Source organism: Gobius niger, assembly GCF_951799975.1.
Source record: "Gobius niger genome assembly, chromosome: 13".
In the NCBI taxonomy this organism is placed as follows: Eukaryota; Metazoa; Chordata; class Actinopteri; order Gobiiformes; family Gobiidae; genus Gobius; species Gobius niger.
In genome coordinates, this window is record NC_136864.1 from 6,911,708 (window position 1) to 6,933,587 (window position 21,880).

General features: G+C 40.9%; 1 protein-coding gene across 2 annotated transcripts in view; it reads right to left on the minus strand.

The window, feature by feature from the left end:
* Nucleotides 1-1,893: 1,893 nt before the first annotated feature.
* The window catches only part of usp33 (ubiquitin specific peptidase 33), a 39,707-nt gene continuing 19,720 nt past the window's right edge, over nucleotides 1,894-21,880 (minus strand). Inside the window, exons 11-24 of one of the 2 annotated variants that reach the window (XM_079569702.1) lie at nucleotides 21,526-21,738; nucleotides 20,041-20,187; nucleotides 19,735-19,850; nucleotides 17,898-18,141; nucleotides 16,524-16,557; nucleotides 16,386-16,431; nucleotides 16,122-16,302; nucleotides 15,890-16,016; nucleotides 14,509-14,678; nucleotides 7,127-7,208; nucleotides 6,923-7,031; nucleotides 5,737-5,839; nucleotides 3,934-4,002; nucleotides 1,894-2,061 (exon numbers count right to left, since the gene is read on the minus strand). In XM_079569702.1, coding sequence (XP_079425828.1) covers nucleotides 1,904-2,061; nucleotides 3,934-4,002; nucleotides 5,737-5,839; nucleotides 6,923-7,031; nucleotides 7,127-7,208; nucleotides 14,509-14,678; nucleotides 15,890-16,016; nucleotides 16,122-16,302; nucleotides 16,386-16,431; nucleotides 16,524-16,557; nucleotides 17,898-18,141; nucleotides 19,735-19,850; nucleotides 20,041-20,187; nucleotides 21,526-21,738 — 1,799 coding nt within the window. In that variant the 3' untranslated portion in view covers nucleotides 1,894-1,903. Of the gene's footprint in view, nucleotides 2,062-3,933; nucleotides 4,003-5,736; nucleotides 5,840-6,922; nucleotides 7,032-7,126; nucleotides 7,209-14,508; nucleotides 14,727-15,889; nucleotides 16,017-16,121; nucleotides 16,303-16,385; nucleotides 16,432-16,523; nucleotides 16,558-17,897; nucleotides 18,142-19,734; nucleotides 19,851-20,040; nucleotides 20,188-21,525; nucleotides 21,739-21,880 lie in introns of both variants that reach the window. The other variant, XM_079569701.1, reaches the window with a different exon arrangement.

Here is a 21,880-nt window from a genome sequence, read left to right on the forward strand (position 1 = left end):
ATCGACCAAAAAAATAATAATAATCACTTTCTTCTGCGATAAATAATCAAGTGCTGCCAACGTACGATCAGTAAAAGTACAACATTCTAACGCAGTGGTTCTCAAACTGAGGTGCAGGTAACAATGGCAAGTGTTTAACATTACGATTCGATTTGTTCTTTATTCTTTAACACTTACAGTGCTTCATTTATAAAAGTTCGATACCCTCTGGAGAGATGATATCATTTAGGTCTCTACAGTACAAAAATAAGTGCCATCTGTGGGATTTAGTGAGTATTCAAATTGCAATTTAAGCTCAAATACAGATACGTTCATTGCTTGAGCACATGGGCTTTTTCTGATCTCGTCTTTAGGCTAATTTTAAACCCGGTTTAGTCTTGTCCTGGTTCACATATGGTTGAGTCCGAGAATAGACCTTGTACAGTCAAAGCTCAGACCAAGTCAAGTTCATATTTGGTCTAGTTAATACTTCGCTTTAGTCCACATTTTGGGCTGCTTTCTTCCCATTTAGTTAGTCATTCGATTACTTTGTGCAAAACGGTTTGAGAATCACTGCTCTGAAACAAACATTTGCATCGAGAGCATGCCGCCTTGTACGTCTTCTACAGATCAGTGCAAAAAACATTGAATCATTCCTGAGACTAGTTCCCATTTAGTCCCTTCATAACCTTTGAACAGTGTCATAATTCTCAAACGTTTACCATTCATTACAATAGAAGTGAGTGAGTTATTTACAGCAAAATGGACCAATACGTTGCGTTCACATTTTTAAATAATGTCAGACGGACGGCAGGGGCCAAAATGCACACTTTAAATAATGACCATCGATACAGACGGCATCTCTGGAATCGTCCATATATGGTCATGTTCGAAAACAGTTAAGGGGGAAAACAATTTTGAGAAAAATCTAAACTTTCTTTAATTATTCAACTACTTAACTACTTTAACAAATGCTGATTTATGAATATAGTTTTCTACTAAGTAAAGATACAAAGACATGGGGAGGAGCAAAGTGGTTCAACAGCCCATAAACACACAAAAAAAGAGAATGCTAACATGATGCTACATGTGAGCATTGTGCTAAGGCTAACGCTAGCTAGCGCTTGCTATGACTGCCGTTTTTTCGCTTCTAATGGACAATCTGCAGTGAATAAATATCCATATGGACCCGATTTAGACTTGACTTTATGTGTGATAAATAAGTTTATATTTTGCCACAAAATGGCTAAAAAGAGTGAAAAACTGTGTTTCCCAAAATATTCTATTTCCCCCCGGTGAAGCCACGCCCCCTTCTATGACGAGATGCCGTCTGTATCTATGAGGATTGAATAGTTGAACACTATCACGTAATATATTATAAATGAATTTAATCATCTTTTTAGTGCTATAGAGAGAAAATATTTTACAACAGCTTATATTTGCAGACCCTGGAGGCTTTAGACTTTGTGCCAGTTTTTGTTTCATGTGGACAGGCCCAGCAATTAGAAAAATATGAACCTTAAACCTGGTGAAAACGCTTGCCCCCTTTCGATTTTGGGACATCACATGAACGCAACGTACTGATCAAATTCAGCAACACAAAACATGGAAAATTTGGTCAATGAAAAACCAGAAACAAACATATGGCCATCAGTGGGATTCATAGCTGCACAACAAATAAATGCTAGGTTCGGAAACATGAAGACGACAATGCTACGGTGAATAAGAGCTTCGTATAGACATCTGTACAGCGTGACAACCTCTGTGCGCATTTGCTTCGTCTTCTTGTGAGTTGTCGGGAAGGCTGCCGTGGAGCAAGAAAACATGAGGTCCATCCGAAAAATAAAAAGTCAAGTGCAAAATAATAAAGGCGTTTTCATTTGATTTCTGTTGCTGCAGAGTTCCTGGTTTTGCTTTGAATAGCTTAAAGCGATCTCGTCTCCACCTCGATCTTCTCCTCGGACTGACTGGTTTCCGAGTCTTGGTGGGTGACACTCGGGCGAACCGTGACCAGGGGCCCGCCGCCGTAAATCGAGTGAAGGAAGTTCCACGTTTCTTCGGAGATCTGCCCCGAATCGGCTCCTGTGGGGGGTAAACAGAACAAAACAAGACAATCAGAAACACAAACTGACCTGTATAGAAACTACAAAAAACTCTTTAATACCACAATCAATATTTCTGAAACTCAACAGAGAGTTACTGAACATACTTATTTATCAGGCCCATTAGCCAAAAATACTGAACCTACTGCTATAAAAGTAACATTTACCAAAATCGGTACTTCCAGTTTAGTGCGAGAAATGCTAATGGCTCAGCATCTACGCTAACCCCGAAAGTAGTGACTTTAGTAAATATTACTTTTTCAACAGTAGGTGCGGCATTTTGGGCTAATAAGTCTGAGAAATTAGTAGGTTCAGTAACTCTCCGCTGAGTTTCAGAAATATTGATTGTGGTATTAAAGAGTCTTTTATGTTTTTTTCTTGCATATTTGCTGGTCTGCTTGGACCCAGAAGCGGAAGTCGTGACGTCACACTTAACAAACGTATATGCATGCAAGAGTCACGTTACTTCCGAATGGATCGACTTCCTGTCTCGTTATTTCCTGATGAATTTGAAGCGGGGAAAGAAATAGCTCAAAAGTATGTGGCAGGCAGAGAGTTACTGTCACAGCATCATGTGTGAGAAAAGTTCAGATTTGATCACGGTAGAAGCCAACAGCTAACACAAAAATTTTTGAACGAGCCACTCAAAAAATAATCAGCCCGTCTTAAGTATAAATACTTTCTAGTTGTTTAATTTTTGCAGTGTTGTTTTTACATAATAGACATCGGAGATAAAGTCCTACCTCAATGAACATAGACTTTTCCTGCAGTCAAGTATTTACATCCAACCTAATGTTTTTAACACGCAGCCAATGACTTCCTATCAGTATCTCACTGTCCGTGACGTTTTCTTGAACTATTCGTTGATTTGTGCAAGACATCGCTAATCTTTATTGGGATAATAGCGAGAGGAAGGACCTCCGGAAATCGCGGTCGGGAGAAATAAGCTCATTTTAAAAAGGAATAGGCCACCGTTTTTAGCAATAAAAAGGGGAACTATATTGCAAGACGTAGTAATATTACTACGCTTTGCAATATAGTTCCCCTTTTTATCCGCTTAGAAAATCGTCGTGTTTAATTTTGTGGAACTATACTTGGATCATGTAAAGGCTCATGTAACTGTATTTAAATAGGGAAAACGTGGAAGAGGTTTCTTCTAACTTCACCTCCGTTTGGGGCGATAGTGGAGAGCAGTAGAGGCTATATGCTAACGGCGTCTGTGCTCTGTTTATGTGACTGAGTGCACGCATTAAGACCAGACAGCTACGCATCAACTCATCTCAGCTAAGGTAAGAACATATCTCAGTATTTAAAAGCATTGGCCTATTCCTTTAAGCAACATCTCCATGGAGACAAGCTCTCGCCCCCTTTAAAGTTACGAGTCAGGACTGAGGAGAGGAAAGTCCGATCAAAGTAAAGACATGTTTTTCGAGGTATTTTTCACCTTTCGAAACACTCGTTGTTACGATACTGCTCTAATTGTTTGTAATACCAGGGTGAAATCTTACACATTGCGGCTTTAAATCTTTAAATGTCCGGCATTTGGCCCATCCTTCAACCAGCACTTTTAGGAGCAGTGCAGCACCAGGGAATGTATCTCCTGAGCTAGGATCTTGTTTCATCAGTATCCATTAGCCCACTGTGCATAGTGGGTTGATATTAGTAATCTGAGAAAACCCACCCAGACACCGAAAGCCCCACACTGTCTGGGAAGTGAACTCATGCCTTTCTTGCCACCAATCCACCAAAACATCACAAAAAGGAAGCTATACAAGATATTTGCTTAATTTACTTAATCATAACTTCCCCAGAATTGCTCTTTTATGATAGAATAGAATGAGCAGATCTGTACCTTGTTTGAGAGTTAAATGCCCATTCTTGTTTACTGTGATCTTCGAGTTGTCAATCGGTCCAGGGGGATCTAAAGGGGGAAAAAAAGAAAGATAAATTCAATAAATAAAACCATTTGGATGACTTATACCACAAATCTGTTGAAATAAATGCTTTTGCTCTCGACTGTAAAGCCCTGCGCTCCTCTCCCGCTGATAACCCGAGTCGAAACCGGTTCTAGAACTCGATCTTCAGGAGGTGAGACTGGCAAAAATAGATGTGACAAAAGCAAAGCACAAAGCAAATGTAGAGAAACGTGCAGCAAAGGATGATTGATTTTGAGGCCCGGGTTTGTGAAGCTGGAGCAGGAGGGAAACACGGCTCGAGGGACGTCGCTGCGGCGATCGCTTTGAAGAACAAGACCAGAGGAGTCCGTGGGCTTTTCTTTGATCATGAACCTATTTTTTACAGCTGAGAAATGTGTAAGTTTAGAAGTACAAGATCGTATGTGTAGGACTGTATGTATCACTAAAGAATAGAGCTGAATTTTTGCATGTTTAGGTAATGTCTTTTATAAGTGTAAAAGCAAAGGTCCTATTATATCATGCAAAATAGACTTTTTGGAGCTTTTAACCATGTTGTAATGCCATTTCCTTATCAAAAACACCCCAGAGTGGTTTTTGGCTTCATTCACGCAGTTCTCAGCAATCCTCCTGAATGCTGCTCTCCTGGAAAACGACTGACTTGCTCCGTTGTGTCGTCAGAGCGGAGCGGAAGTGCTTGACGCCAGTAATGTAATGTCTTAATTCTATGCTTACGGCCTGATTTTAATTTGTAAAAAAGTTTTTTCATTATTCCTGTCATAAGAAAGAAATGAAAGGAAAGGAAGTGCCTGACTCGTCCGCGCTGCCCCTGCAGAAAACAAATGCACCCCCTGTTTGCACCAAAAGCTGTGAAGAAGGAGCTCTTTCTAACCTACTCAGGACACGCCGGTTCTTTTTTCTTACGTAACGATAATGTCAGAGAAAAGCGCGTTTGGCTACGAGGAGGGGAGTTTATTCAACCGTCCTAAAGAAGAGGCCACTCGCCAGAAGTTGGAATTTCTCTCCGGGATTCAGCGACTATCAGCCAAAATAGTGAGAGTTAACTGAATCCAAGCGTTTTGTCTTCCGGGTTATAAAAATATCTCCAGAAAATACTTAAATTTATTACAAAAAAATTTGCTCCATAGTGGTAGAGATACAATATATCCCATGAATGCCTATGACTTTACTTTGGAATGGCTAAAATTGTATGATACAGATCCTTTAAGTTTCGATTGAAGTCTGCAGAGGCACTTTGTTGTCACACAGATAAATGTCCTGAGTTTGGTGTTGCTTTTTTATTCTTTCTATTGCTGTGCAGCACATTGTTGTGGTCTTTATAAAGTGCATTACAAATAAACACGTACGTAAGGCTGAACATTTTTGGAGAAAGAAAAGTGTTGCGATGAGCGTTTTCAAAAAAACATTCACAGCTCTCATTTCAAACACATTAATATTTGAGTGAAAGACTGAAAAGCTACAGCTAAACTGATCCAAGAATTGCATTTCACAACTACAGAACTGCCTTTCTGCGTAAAATAATGAAAATCCATTTTGTTAGTCTGCTCATGTCTCCTCGAAAACTGGATAAGAGCAAACAAGTACAAGGCGAGCAAATAAACCAACATGGAACGAGACGCATTAGCATAAAATCAGCGATGCGGCCTTAGCGCTGTTTGACATGGTGGGGGGGGGGGGGGGGGGGGGGGACAAAGGCGCGGGACATTTGCCCTGACAATTACCGTTGTCTTTGCCTTTGACGAAGCCCTCCCAGTCACGGAACCAGTGCATGCTGATGCAGTAGATGACCACCGGAGACTCCTCCTCCTGGAAGGCCTTGTTGAGCTGAGGGACATATGAAGACAGGGAGGAAGAGAGAGAGAGAGAGAGAGCAGGGAAAGGGGGAAAGAGTCGAGACAAGTGGGACAGGGGAGGGGCAGGAGACGGGGGTAAAAACATTATTAAGAGAGGATGAAAGGATCGAGAGTAGAGGAGACGAGAAACCTAATCAATTCTCCGCAGTGGTGTTTTTAATTAGAGGACAGACCCAACAGCGCAATGTTTCGTTACAGGCAGGACACGCAATGGCTATGACAAGGTTCTGAAGACATTGTTGTGTATTTAACATTGGATAATTTCAGACATTTACAATTTATCTCAGGCTTTTCAGGTTTACAAAGATATGTAAGAAGCTACAATGCTTTAAAAGGCGCAGTACAATGAAACTGCCAACAGGAAGGGGACTGTGGCGTTTCTGAGCCAGGTCCAGCCGACTGAAGACGGCTTCCTTCACCATTAGGATTGTGAGTTTTTAATCAATATCAATACCATTTAGAATTTCTCTTATCGATCCGGTTCTTTATCGATTCTCTTATCAATTCCACTTAATTAAAAAATAGGCTACATTATATTTGCAGGCTTCTTGTACCTTTTATTTAAACATGAGACCTAATAAATGTACCTATTTTGACATAAACTTTCCATGCTTTAGTTTGTGAACAAGTGAAAGTTAGGCGTGTATCTGCAGCGGCTCCACGCCTGCAGGTTTACAATATCAAGAGGCTGTTGCGCCAAGTGGCATCGATAAGAGGCATCGTTAGAGAAGGAGACAAACGACTCCATTGGATTGCTCAAGTAGAACCGGTTCTCCATTCCCATCCCTTTTCACAAAGCTGCCAGGAAGCTGAACTCCTTTCACCTCTCCCTCTGCTTGTAGGGTTTCTCAATATACTGTTTACACTAATGGTTGGAGAGTAACATAATCTAAATTCTCTATATGTACTCCATAGATAAATAGATAAATAAATCACTGACATTTTACTCCATAATTATACTGAATAAAAGCTTCTGCAGTATCACTAGAGCCAACACAATCTCACCAGAAATCCGAGGCTAACACAGCACATCGATGTAATTCTTAAGCCTTACCCGCACAAACATATCCAGCTCGGTTTTACGGCGTTTTTCCAATTTTTCGATCTCGATCTGGCAAGTGTGGCAAACGTACAGGTGGTTGACAGCAGGGCCCCCTCCGTATCTGATGGGACAAAGAGAAGGAGTAAAATAACAGAGATGATGATGCGATAAAAAGCAACTAAGCGTGGATTTAAGAAGGTGCTTCGTCTACATTACCTGCTGTAAAGGTGGTCCCACACGTTCTGAGGCAGCATCACCACCAGGTCGTCGATGAAGGAGGCTTTGTTTGGTGGAACGCCTTGAGAAAATAAAAATAAATGTATATTGTTCAATACACGGAACCTTTGGGGGAAATAGTATAAATATGGACACTAGTTGTAGAGATGAAGCTTGCAGTAGACAGTGATTTTGTGGTTTTAGTAGAGGTGGGCAATTTATCGTCAACAAGATTATATCGAAACTGCTGTTTGGAAGATATGCAAATGTACAAAATAGAGTTTATTTCAAGAAATGACCAAATGTGCGGGAAAAATAGGGATGCAATTGGGAAAATATGGGGAGAAAAATGGGGCAAAATCAGGAGGAAAAGTGGAGTTATGGGAAGGGGGGAAGGGTTGAATGGGGAAAATGGGGGGAAAAATAGTGGAAAATTGAGATAAAAAATTGGGTAAGTGACAAAGCAGAACTAAGCAACTCCCCTAGAGGCCATAAGCGCCACTGCAGGTGTCGTAGCACGTTGCGTTTTTTTACTCATTAATTGTCCGTGAGAGTAAATACTACGCTGACAGAAAAGACAAAGGGAGAGACGGAGATTGTACATCCAATTACACAATGCCAGATATTTTTTTCCGCTGTAACTTGGCTGTAAATACAGTTCAAGAGGTGCTAGCTCACAGTTAGCTTTGCTCGTTAGCCTGTTAGCTTCTTCTTCATGATTCCATTAGTGTGTATTGGTGACTGAGACCTGGTGGTAGCGAAGTTGAAATTGTGCTTTCCTGGCCAGAGACACCAGTGGGAGATGAAAGACCCCCCCCAATCATCCCATTAACACTTGTATTACCCCCAGAGGGACTACGAAAAGGATTAATTAAGGCAAACAAGCCACTTGGTTCTGCTTTAAGATGTTTGCAAAGACATCGCTTCATCATTGTTCCGAAAAATACTGAGATTTCATCATTTTTGTCAATATTCATGTTCATGTATATTGTATTCCACATGCCCTCCCTAAACCAACTTTTACCATATTTATCACAGAGCATTAACTAATCTGAGAGAAGACTAGCACATGACCTGCAAACTAATATAGCAATTAGATGACATGTTTGTTGAGCTCTAAACAACAGGATGCACATTTTGCACATGATAAAAGCCGATATTAAAGAGATGGATGTTTGTTGCTGGCAGATGCTGTATTGTCTTTCCACTTTGCATTCAAATTCACACGATAAATAACCCTGCTATAGCTCAAAAAATAAATATTCTCACAGAGAGCTTGGAAATGGACCAATTTGTATGCATCTTGTGACCTAGAAATAGCATTAGCATTCAATAACAAGCAGCGCTGCATATTTAGCTGAGCAGAAAAGAGTCTTGAAATCGAACAACTGTCTCACCGCTGCTCTGCAAAGTTATTCTGAATCCAACGCAATTATGTCTATATAAAGTACTCTGCGCACTTTGTCGCTGTCTAGCAGGTTATCAAGAGCTGCAGGAGGGACGGAAGAAGGAAGCTATTATATTTTACACAAACATGTCCAGTCTGTGCAATAAGGTGCAAAAGAAATCTGCAAAGTAACAGTCACTGAGGCCTCATGATCCTATGGTTAGCAATTTGTGTATTCATGATTAATCCTAAGCCAGTATAAAGACCACTATCTTTTTGATAATAACATGGAAACATCTTCTTGATAATAACATGGAAACTGTGCTGCAAAATTCATTATCCCTCCTTATCCATAGCTGCCATTTCCATTTTAATCCTGTACCATTACTGTGCTGTAAAGTGCAACCCATGATTGAAATGAAGCTATAGACCAGATACAGTATTTACTATATCAACTTATCGTTCAATCAATGACAGATGAATAATACATTTTCTGGGTTCAATGTAAATGGGCGGTAGGTACACAGCGGTTAGTGCTCGTGCTTCACAGCTAGAAGGTCCGGGTTCGATTCCCACCTAGACAGGGCCTTTCTGTGTGGAGCTTTCATGTTCTCCCATGTTCTCCTACCACTAAAAACATGTACAATAGGCCAGGATGAATGAGAGTGTGTTTGAGAGTGCGCATTGGGGGACAATCCGGTGTGGCTTCTTCATTAACATGCACAGTCCCTACCAAATAAACCAAATAATCGTCAGCGCATTTATTTGTATATTTCTTCTTCTCATAAAAGATTTAATCTTTCTCAATGAAGTAAATTGTGTTATATGATATATATAATATAAATGTCTCTTTTGTTCAAACCAATCGGCACAAAATTAGGTATTAACAAAGCTATGTTTAAAGGGACTATACGGAGTTTAAAAATGTCAAAATTCTGCATTTTGCTCCCCTTACATGTTCCAGCCATGTCCTAATGTGTAGAATGAGCTCAGACCTGTTCACCACAACTGCCTCTAAAATCCTACACTGTCACTCAAAAAGTGGTTACGTCGGAAGTAGCCTGGTTTTACCAGACCCTCGTACTCATTGTGTTTCGTACAAGGGTCTGGACTTTCACAATTGAGCTCCGTTATCAGGTGGGAGGGGTGAACTCCTTTGAAACGATTGGATCTGATTTTCGCTAGCGTTTAGTCGTGATGTATGTAATAGAGTGAGTGAAGCAGCTATAATAACTCTATAATAATAATAATAATAATAATGCATTGGTTTTATATAGCGCTTTTCTGGACACTCAAAAATACTTTACATTGCACTATTCATTCACTCCATACTCGGTGGTGGTAAGCTACTATTATAGCCACAGCTGCCCTGGGGTAGACTGACGGAAGCGAGGCAACCAGTCTGCGCCATCGGCCCCTCCGACCACCACCACACACTCACTCACGCATTACATTCGCTAGGCTTCCTGGCCATCATAACTCCATCACAGCTCCATCACAGCTCCATCACAACTCTATCACAACTCTATCACAACTCTATCACAACTCTATCATAACTCTATCATAACTCTATCATAACTCTATCATAACTCCATCACAACTCCATCACAACTCCATCACAACTCCATCACAACTCCATCACAACTCCATCACAACTCCATCACAACTCCATCACAACTCCATCACAACTCCATCACAGCTCCATCACAGCTCCATCACAGCTCCATCACAACTCCATCACAACTCCATCACAACTCCATCACAACTCCATCACAACTCCATCACAACTCCATCACAACTCTATCATAACTCTATCATAACTCTATCATAACTCCATCACAACTCCATCACAACTCCATCACAACTCCATCACAACTCCATCACAACTCCATCACAGCTCCATCACAACTCCATCATAACTCTATCATAACTCTATCATAACTCTATCATAACTCTATCATAACTCTATCATAACTCTATCATAACTCTATCATAACTCTATCATAACTCTATCATAACTCTTGGGGGTATTCCTTGCGCATTTTAATTTCTGGATATTTGGGAGCTGAGCCAGAACAGATTGAAGAGCTTCCATTACTTTCGTATCCGCTGCCATTGCCAAACTATAACCAGCAAATGTGCCGCAAATGCTTGACGTCACCTACAAGCCCCGCCTCCCCCACTCGCTGAATGGTAGGTTGAAACTCAACAGATGTAACGCAGCCACTGAGATCAGACCCAGACGTAACATGTCGGGAAATTATAATTGACCGGAGTTTACGGATGGCTAAGGCCAGGCGAGGTCCAAAGTCCTGTCATGCACAAGCTTAATATAGAACCTGCAGTTACGCGTATGACCTGAGATGGCAGTAGTGAGTATAAAATAGCCAACTTGCATCTAGCCCCTTTAAGTCAAAAAACATTTGTATTTTTTTTCTTCTAAAACTGAGTAGAGTATCAAAAGTACATGGTTTCCGATATGAACAAACAACATTGTGTTTTTGATGCACTATAGTGAGACATAAACATATGCGTTTATCGTGATATTATCCTGCCTCAATATATCTAATTTCACTAAACGCCACAGAGATGTGTTTCCACTCGCTACGGCTGACGCGCTGCAGGCTGTTGTTCTACTTCCCACTCCAGTGACGGCTCCTTAGATGTAGATAAAAGTCACTTGTTCCCACAGATGGCAAGTAAACAACAAAACCTCATTTACAAAGAGCAGTCAAAAAACCATAGGCCTCTGCTGGGTCGCACACTCATCACTCATCAACTCATCATCAAAAGACCTGGGACACCCTCCTGCCCAACAGCTCCACTCGCAAACCACCAAATCACATCACAACATTACAACAGTGTGATCAGCATCAGCTTATTTATCAGCTCTGGAGGACATGGAGAGCATATTCAGCATGTCAAAGCGTGATTTATTGGCAGCAGCGTATGGGAAGTGGGAGTCCTGGCCTGGCCTGTTGCACATTGTAACGCCTCTGTAGCTCAGTATAGTCAAACACTAACTACTGTACTCGCGCTTGTGTGAAAACTATTAATAGAGCCGTGGGAGAAAAGATTGGCAATGATTGGCTATTACATAAATTTGTGCCTTGGCAAATTGCAGAAGGGGGTTATTTCTCAGATAGATACAAAAACTAAGAAAAGGCTGATTTTGTTTGACCCGAAATAACTATGTATGGTCAGGGTGACTAGTTACATTCATCCATTCAAAATACATGTAGTTAGGAAAATATATCAAGCGGTTTATCACTGGTTTAAGCTGATATTATCCCATTCCCCTGAAACACACTATATTTATGTAGTCTTTTACTATATTTACTTGAAACAGAATAGTAAAAAGGGATAATGCCAGATAATATATTTTGTAGTTTCAATATCCAACATTCTAGAGATTTAAAAATCTACAATGAAAAATTCCTGGATGACAGAGAGCCAACACGGTCAAACTATTTCAATATTATTGCCATAATCTTCTATTCATTCTTTGAGATTGCACTTAAAGTACAATAAACAAAAATATAGACGCAACACTTTATGTGATCCATTTCTCATGAGCTGAAAAGCCCAAAGACGCAAAACAGTGTTAAAGCAATACTTATTAACTGGCTAAACCTTAATAAATCCTTTTCGTAGTCCCTCTGGGGGTAATACAAGTGTGACCGGAGCAACCAAGAAGCTAACGGGCAAAGCTAACTGTGGGCTGGCGCCGCTTAAACAGTATTTACAGCCAAGTTTGAGTGAAAAAAATTATTTCCATTGTAAATCCATCCAATAAGATGTACAATATCCCTCTCTCCCTTCACCTTTTCTGTCAGCGTAGTATTTACTGTCACGGACAATTAATAACTCGCACCTGCAGTTGCGCTTATGGCCTCTAGGGGCATAAGTTACTAAAATTATAACTCATAATTTTAGTCGATGTGGTCATTTTTGCTAACAACAATTAAAACTAAATTGAAAGTTGTTTATGAGACTAAAACTAGGACTTTTTGCCACATAAAACAAGACTCAATAAAAATGAAATGGAGACTAAAGTCATTCAAACTTCCACTGACGCCTCATATCATTTACAATCAGTGCCAAAGGAACAGTTTTGTTCATGTGGGAGAAGCTCCTTGAAGCAGAGGGCCTTGATTAAACATAATTGTAATAATTATTATAAATGTTAAGTCGACTGAATTGTCTTGAGATTTAGTCGACTAAAATTGCATTTTAATTTAGCCGACTAAATTTGACTAAAACTTAAAGAGACAATAGCTAGAGAGGTGTAGAATGAGCTCAGAACTGTTCACCACAACTGCCTCTAAAATCCTGCACTGTCACTCAAAAAGGTGTTACTTCGGGTCCGACTTGCCGTCATGCATGAGCTTAATATGGAAGCTGCAGTTACACGTATGACCTGAGATGGCAGTAGTGAGTATAAAATGGCCAACTTGCATCTAGCCCCTTTAAGGACATTTTCGTCAAAAGACTAAAGACAAAACCTAATCAAAATATGTTGTCAAAATGAACACGCAAACAATCCATCCCATCAGCATAAATATGACACATGTGTGCTCCAGGCTGGCCACAACAAAAGTCCACTCTGAAATGCTCCGCTCTGCTCCATTAAAAGGGGTCAGAAAACCAGAGCTGATCAGGTTATTGATGTGGACAAAGAACACAGGTGCATATCATTTTATCATTTAAATACAGATACTGTTATGAGATCCTGACACAATTCCTGGAAGCCCATTGAGCAAGTTTGGGATGCTCTGGATTGGCCAATATCCAGATTTGTGAACCCCCAGATCCCCCCACTAAAGCAAAACTCAACATTTCAGAGTGGAATCCATAAAATAATGTGCGTTTCCTGTTTCCATCCATCCACCCACACTTTCCAGCCTATTAGCATGCTACTACAGAGCTGTGAATGAAACATAAATCTAAAAACAAACAGCTGCATGATGCAACCATCCAAAGCTAAATTCCATACTGGCAGTAAACTCAAAAAAAAAAAAAAAAAATCTGATTATCTCACTTCGATACTGAATGCATTTGCGCTATGAGCCACACATTACAAGCTCTGATTTTTAAAGCCAAGATTCAATAAACTCATGGTTGACCCAGATATTTTTCAATTTGAAGAAAGCCAGCTCCTGACTGCAATCCCTTTCCTTTTCTCCGCAACAATCAGGCACAAAGGGAGAGAGAGAGAAAAAATCAAATCCTCTTTTGAAGTCCGCTGCTCATGAAGGGAATACTCCGGCTGCTTTGTCAGAGTCAGGAGAGAACCCTGGCTGAGATCCAAACGAGTCCACAAAAGCTGCATTTAGAAAGGCCGCGCAACACTTTCTCTGCACAGATCTGACATTTAGGTTGCATAAAGTAAAACAAGGGGGGGAATGGCTTAAGGGTGCACAATATATAGGAAAAATAAGGTAGCTAGTTTACTATGAGTGAGTGAAGCGGTCTCAGTCCAGAAAACAACAAAGATTTAGAACTGCTTATATCTTTCAGTCCTGCTAAATACACTTCATGTTACCTAATTCTTCATATGCATTTATTTAAAGGGATATTTCAGGATTTTTGACATAGAGCCTCATTTGAGCAGCATCAGCTTCGTGGTTGTATAAGCTACGCATCGGCGGAGTGATCTGCTAGAAAATAGTCCCTCAAAATGCGATCATTCATGTGATACAAGGCCAGTTATGTTCCAAAAATTATTCTATCGACACAGACATTTATATGGTTTATATGGTTGCCTCAGGTGCACTGTGGAGTGTGTCAAACTGTTTTTAATGCAGGCTAGCTGATACCATAGAAACGCGCTAGCCTTGCACTAGCCTAGCACCACGTAGCTCTTCAAAAATAAGAACTGCATGAATTACAAAAGAAATATCTCCAGAAATCAGCAACACTCTGGACAACTAGGAAATGAGGCCCTATGTCAAAAATCCTGAAATATCCCTTTAACAGTGACAAGCGCTCGTACCTCCGTGTGAGCAGAGGAAGTCGTCGTTGGAGATGGGTCCCGGCTCGGCGAAGGTCTTGAACTTGTTGAGCCACTGCCTGGAGACGTAGAACTGCAGCAGACTGGGCTCCATCATGTTGAAGAGCCCCGACACCCTCCGCCGCTCCTTCACCGCGTCCTCTGTGCTTTTCCTGTGACCAGTCACCAGACCAGAGCGATAGTGAGAAGAGATGGGTCGTCTAAACGCCAAAGCCACACAAATTAGACACATTAAACACCAACAAACATGGGCAGGACGACTGAGGACAGATTAAGATCCAATCGATAAAAAGCAACAGTTGGGTATTGGTTGCATGTCTCACTTCAAGTTCAAATCTTTGTGCTACCAATGAGTGGGCAATTTACAGGCCTCAAAGTCATGAGTTCGACACTTGGCTTAGCGGCTCGTTTAGCAACATTAGCAACACTAGCCTGTATCTTGTAAACACTGCAGACTCCATGCTGCAGCACTAACAACATTTAGCTCTGGTTAAATCCAGCACAGACTCTGATTTAGGGAGTGTCGTCTGTAATAAAGTCAGCTCTATGTGGAATATTGTATTTCCACTAAAGAATTCGTTGCTCTTTTCTCTCCTCAGCAGAGAGCTGCGTCCTTATCGGTTTCTGGTATCGGGACCTCCATAATGAGCACAAGTGTGTGGTATCGGCCCGATACCCGATACTGGTATCGTATTGGTGCATCCTTAATTAATATATTTACAGGGGAAATGCAATTGGACAAAGTTACAATGTAAGTTTGGAGCTGATACGATGCAAACAGTGTTTGCTACTTCTCAACTCCTGTTCCTTATGATACAACTCGTCGTTTACTTCAGTTGCCTTATATGTTGAACTAATTTAGTTTTGGTTTAGAACTGACTCAAGTTTACTTAAAGTTTAATTAAGATGGTACATGGAAAGCCAAAAGTTTGAGTGTGTCGACAATTACTGACCCAAATTTATAACAATCCACACACAGACTTCCTTCCCTGTTGAAAGTCAGGAGGAATTTCAATGCGTTGCTCCAGCGATGATTGGTATTTTTAGCTACTGCTGTGTCACCAAATCCTGTCCCAGGCTGCTCGGGGCGAGCATTAGCTACATCTCAAATGGTTTAATTTCATTCCCTCAAATACTCACTTCTACAAAACTTTTAATGCCGCTCCGGGAGTGAAGTGGGAGGACAGAGACGAGTTTCCTTTTCCATTTTTGATTTAAATATAGAAAGAAATCATTTACATAGACTGAAGGCTTCATTGGTTTCATAGGTAAAATATGGTAATAGCAATAAAACTATGCACTAACCGGTGATATTGTCAGTGTTGTGTTGTGAAAAGAACACGCACTAAAATGTCAAACTTACTTATAAAACAGCACATAGGCCTCTGCGTTTTGCACACACGACTCGGACACTTCGGTCACAGATTGGTCGTCGAACTCGTACCACAAGTTGTTGGCGTCATTCCGGCAGTAGGCTATGTAGTGTCCGCCTACGAGACGACAAGGCACAGGGGGAAACCATCAGAGATCTGCTCTAGAATTAATGATTTCTGACACGTACACGAGGAGACGGCGCTAAAGCGGAGCCCACTCACTGCTGGCGGTGCCGTGGTGGCAGATGACGGACAGCAGGTCGTAGTTTGTGGTTTGGGCCGAACTGTCTTTGGCCAAGAACGGCTGCACGTCCAGGCCCTCGAGCGGGAAGGACACGTGGGTGCCGATCTTGGTGGAGAACATGAGCTCGTGGCGGAAGCGCTTCAAGTGGATGCACAAGATCTGGGGGAAAGGAAGGGATAGTTTAGGGGAAAAGAAATCATCGATCACAGAAGGACACACAACTAAGCACAGAAAGTTCTTACCTCAGGGAGACTTTGCATCTTACAGAATTTGACTCCGTTTCGTAATCTAAAAGAAAGACAAACACAGTCAGTGCTTTTGGCTCTCCTTCACAAGTACTGCATCTTTACTAAATGACAGCAGCACAATGGGACACTCACTTCTTGCATTTTTCGCAGCTGTACATGTTGTCCCCTAGAAGACATCAGAAAATAGACGTTAAATAGTCAGGAAATGTACATCTATGCAGGCATTTTTGATTTAAAGAGACTATATGGAGTTTAAAAATGTTAAAGTATTTTCTTCTCCCTACATGTTCCAGCCATGACTGAGCCCAGACCTATTCACCACAACTGCCTCTAAAATCCAGCACTGTCATTCAAAAAGGTGTTAATTCAGGTCCTAAGTGCTTAATATAGAACCTGCAGTTATGCGTAAGACCTGAGGTGGCAGTAGTGAGTGTAAAATGACCAACTTGCATCTAAGGTGCATTATGCAACTTCTTATGTGGAAAAAAAGTTATTTGTGAGTCTTTGACCTTGTAGTGACCCAGCGGCTGTATGAAAGGTCAGCATGGCGTGTTTAATTTTCATCACAGTATAAACTTCTTTTTGTTGCATGAAAAGTTGCATAATGCACCTTTAATGTATATAATATTCTTACAATTTGAATGCACAATGATTTATATGGCTTGCATTACCATAGGTTAAAGTTAGTGGCTTGTCATACCCAATATTTTTGAAATAACTCATGCCCCTAGAGGCCATAAGTGCCACTGCAGGTGTTGTAGCAAGTTGCGTTTTTTTTTACTCAATAATTGTCCGTGAGTGTAAATACTACACTGACAGAAAGGACAAATGGAGAGAGGGATATTGTACTTTGTGCCACAACTCAATTACATAATGGAGATTATTTTTTTCACTGAAACTTGGCTGTAAATACTGTGTACGTGGCGCTAGCTGCAGTTAGCTTTGCCCGTTAGCCCGTTAGCTTCTTCCTCATGATTCTATTAGTGTGTATTGGTGGCTCCGGTCCGAGGGCCGTCAAGTTGCAAGCATGGTTTTCTGGCCAGAGACACCAGGGGGAGATGAAAGACCCACCAATCATCCCATTAACACTTGCATTACCCCCAGAGGGACTACGGAAAGGATCTATTAAGGTAAACAAGTTATTTAGTACTGCTTTAAAGTGGCTGATCCTTTCATTTCAAATCAAGCTTTTACCCAACAACATCATCATCCTTTTCTTTTCCGTGCAGTTTGGCTTCAGCATGTCCGAAGTGAGTGAAGCAAACAGCTTAATCACACATACCCCTACAAGGTAACATTTTTGGTAACTGCAGTTCACATAGCTTTTACTGTAAAACACTATGCACAAATTGAGCTGCTGCGTCGCTCAGTAGTAGCTGCAACACTTATGCAGCCATCCTTCCTCTGACAATTTGCTGAATGCGTCTCTTTGCTCCCTCACCTCTTTCCTGCAGTCAGCCCAGTCTGAAATGGCCTAAAAACCTAAATATCTTGTTCACAACACACCTTTTAGTTCATCTCTGGCGAAGAAGGCAGCGAGACAGTCCTGCAGCGTGACCACGGGCCCCCAGAACCAGCTCTTGATGTACTCCATGACGAAGGCGATCCAGCCCTGGGCAGCGTACGCCTCGCCACAGGAGCCCGCCTTCACCAGCGCCGTCTGGTGGGACGACGAGTGCAGCTTGGCCAGGTCCTCTTTCCCCGGGATGGGCAGCGAGATGTCCTGGAAGTTCTCCAGAGTCACGGATACCTACACACAGAAAAAAAAGACCAGCAGTAGTTAGAATTTGGTATGAGCCAATATGGGGAATCATAGCAGTAGAAACAAATAAAAGTCTTGCCATTTTGAAGGAGACACCCCGGTTTTAAGCATGAAACCTTTCCCACCCAGCTACTTTCAGGTTGCAAAAGAAAAAGGTTTTGTTTTAGTGACATTTGGTGAACTGCTGGTGGCTATGTGACCTTTACAACAATGAATAGACTGCGGAGATCTCGGAGCGGCGACAAAGAACACAGTCCTGCATAGAAAGGCTGTAGTGCTGCAACAATGGAGCACGGGATAGTGAAATGACTTTGTAATGCTCGAGCCATGTCCCTCCCATTATCTCCAACTGAAATAAAAACTGAAATTACTGCTTCGAGTGTATGCGACTGCAACCTATTCAGCTGTCTCTTTCTGATTTTTATGTGAGCATAAAACGCCTGGAAACGTGGAAAGACTTCGCGGCAAAGTAAAAAGGCAGAGATGCACTGCAGCCTTTTAACAGCCTCATAAATAGTTGGGGGTTTTAACAACGTTGCAACAATGAGAAGACGAAACGGGTTTAGCTGCACCCAAACTTTTTAAGATTCCCAAACAAAGTACTTGCACATATTCTGAACCCCTTATAGAGTGACTATAGATTAATATTTGATTAAATCCACTAGTTTCAATTGGTTAACCTCTTACCACCCGCCTTAACCCAGTGCATTTTCTCCAGTTCAGCTTTACCCAAATCGATAAAAACTAAGACCTGAGAGTCAGTTTTTCACGTTCGTTTTCTGCCACTTTTTGCCATTTTTTTAATGAGTTTTTATCTCTTTTTTGATGAGTTTTTCCACTTTTCTTGATGAGTTTGTCTATTTTTTGTCTCTTTTTGATGAGTTTTTCCACTTTTCTTGATGAGTTTGTCTATTTTTTGTCTCTTTTTGATGAGTTTTTCCACTTTTTTGATGAGTGTTTCCACTTTTTTGATGAGTTTTTTTTCTACTTTTTAATGAGTTTTTGTCTGATTTTGATGATTTTTTTCCACTTTTTTGATGATTTTTTTCACCTTTTAATGACGACTTCTCTCTTTTTGATGAGTTTTTCCACTTTTTTGATGAGTTTCTCCACTTTTTTGATGAGTTTGTGTCTCTTTTTGGTCAGTTTTTCCCCCCACTTTTTTCGACTTTTTAATGAGTTCTTTCCACTTTTTTTGATGATTTTTTGTCTGATTTTGATGATTTTTTCCCACTTTTTTGATGAGTTATTTTTTAATTAGTTTTTAATGAGTTTTTTTCCACTTTTTGATGAGTTTTGTCTATTTTTTTGTCTCTTTTTGATGAGTTTTTTCCACTTTTTTGGATGATTTTTTGTCTCTTTTTTTGTTGCACTTCCATTGCTTTTTTGACGCTTTTCTGTTGCGTTTTCTTCCCGTTTTTGTTGCCATTTTGACACTTTTTCCAAGAAGCTTTTAGATTTGGGTAAAGCCAAACTAGTTCAGGTGGAGGTTAAGAGGTTAAGAAAAGGACTGGCTACTGTCCAGACAATAACCTCTGTTAAATGATGAAATATAGATTGTAATGAGGCGAACAGACTGACCCGGTCACACGTGAGGCACTGCACGGAGCTGACGATGGTCCCGTCGAACACATCCGAAATGACGCTGCGATATTTCTTCTGACGCTTGTTCTTTGGTGGAGAAAACGTGGCCATCGCTGCGGATCGGAGAGAAATGTGAGAGGAGGAGATTTAATAACCAAAATATCCTGTAACTCTATACAAATGCATCATCCCGTACACAGAACCGTGCCCTCAGCTAACACCAGCACTCTGGGCGAATTAGAGCAAAGAAGTGGCCCAAAAATCCTATCCGAGGTGCGAGGTAACAGTGAGGTTTAGCCGTACCTTTCTTATGGGCCGGGTTGAGACTGGGCCATCCCGAAGACTTGGGCGGGCTGCTGGACATCTTGGGAATGTGGCTTTCCATGGGCACCGGGCTCTGGGGTCTGGGATGGACTGCGTTGTTGGATAACTGGATGTCGGGGAATGAATCTAGAGGCAAAATGGAGAAATTAAAAAACAAAGCCACAAAACCTTTGGATATTAGGAGGTTTATAAGGCTTCAAAAATAAAGCAGGATTATGTCTGGATGAAGGGAATGGCTGGGAATCGATTTGGAAAAACAGCATTGTATGGTAATAAATAAAAGATAGAGTTAAACAAAATAAAATCATCAAAGCTGGAAACTTCCCAGGTCAATGCTAATAGTTCAGATAAAATGAAAAGGATAAATTGAACTAGAGGTCAACCGATATTTGGGAATTTTACAATATCGGCTATCGATCTAGCGCAGATAAAAGCCGATATCTAAGGGACCGAAAGTGATAGAGAGTTTTTTCCTCCCACAACTCCTTATGCCTCAGGGGAACAGAGAAACATCGCAATAAAAATTAGCTACAAGTTTTTTTAAATACAACTTTCACAGTTTCTCAGTCAATATGGACATGCTGCAGGTCATTTTGAAGCACAGAACCTGGAGAATTTAGTTAGTTTTAACTTCCACAATTGCATTATTGGTCGCCGAGCAAAATGCCGCAACTAGCAACAGTATGCTAATGCTAACGGCAGCCATGCTAATGCTAGCGGCAAATTATCAAAGCTGGGACAGAAACTATGATTGAATCACTTAAAAGTAATACAGTAAAATCGGCCACAAGTATTTATGTTTATAACAGGATTATAGACCAGACATTTGGAAAAATATTGGCCGAGCATCGACATCAGCCTTAGAAAAACCCATATTGGTCGACCTCTAAACTGAACAATATCATACAAGTACATGAAAGGTTACTAAAGTGGGCATACACAAGAATCGCAAGATTACTTTTAAATTGGGGTCCTACGATATGAGGACTATTACGAGGACTGTGGCATGAAAAGTTTGGGAAACCTTGAATCTCTCTGTGGATAGAATGACTCTTGGTTGTTTGTTTCTCGAGTCTAAATTGTTGAACATTTATCCCCCGCTAATTTAGTCCAAATTCTCCACCAGCTGTGGTGTATAAATATTCATCGACTGCAGATGGCTTTGAAACAAAATACTTTTTAATCATGCCATGTCACATTAAAAATATCTTAAATATGCCAGTAGCTAAACAAACTCTTTTCCAGCACTCAACACGAGTATGTGAAGCTTGTGGTTGTTATACTCTGCACTCAGACTTCAGTGTATGATATATTTTGATGATTTTTTTTATAGATTTTAGACATTAATTTGTTTTAAAGATGAGATGAAATTTGCAGCCACATCTTGAAGAAAGTGCAAGTCAATAAAGTCAAATAAATATCAGAACTTGAACTGTATAACCATGTAGTGTGTGGGACGTTCACCTGAGATGCGGCTCTGTACTTTGAGCGCCCCCTGTGAGCTGATGATGGGCGTGGTCTCGTTGGTCGTGTCCACGTCTTTGTCGGCGTCGCGGCCGGCTGCGTTGTCCCCTGCTGACCGGTACAAATCATTAATCATGTTCTTCTCCTTCTGCCACTCGCGGTTGGCCTGGATCTCCTCCTGCTCCGGGATCAGCATCTCCGCCTCGTTCATGTCTGTGCGAGAACGGCACATTCATACAATTACTTTGAGAAGAAACGCTGAAATGTTATGGTTTGTCATGAATTTCTTTGCAGGGTGAATTTCAGTTTTTGTCATAATCTTTATTTTCGCTGATTAGAATTGGACTATAACTAA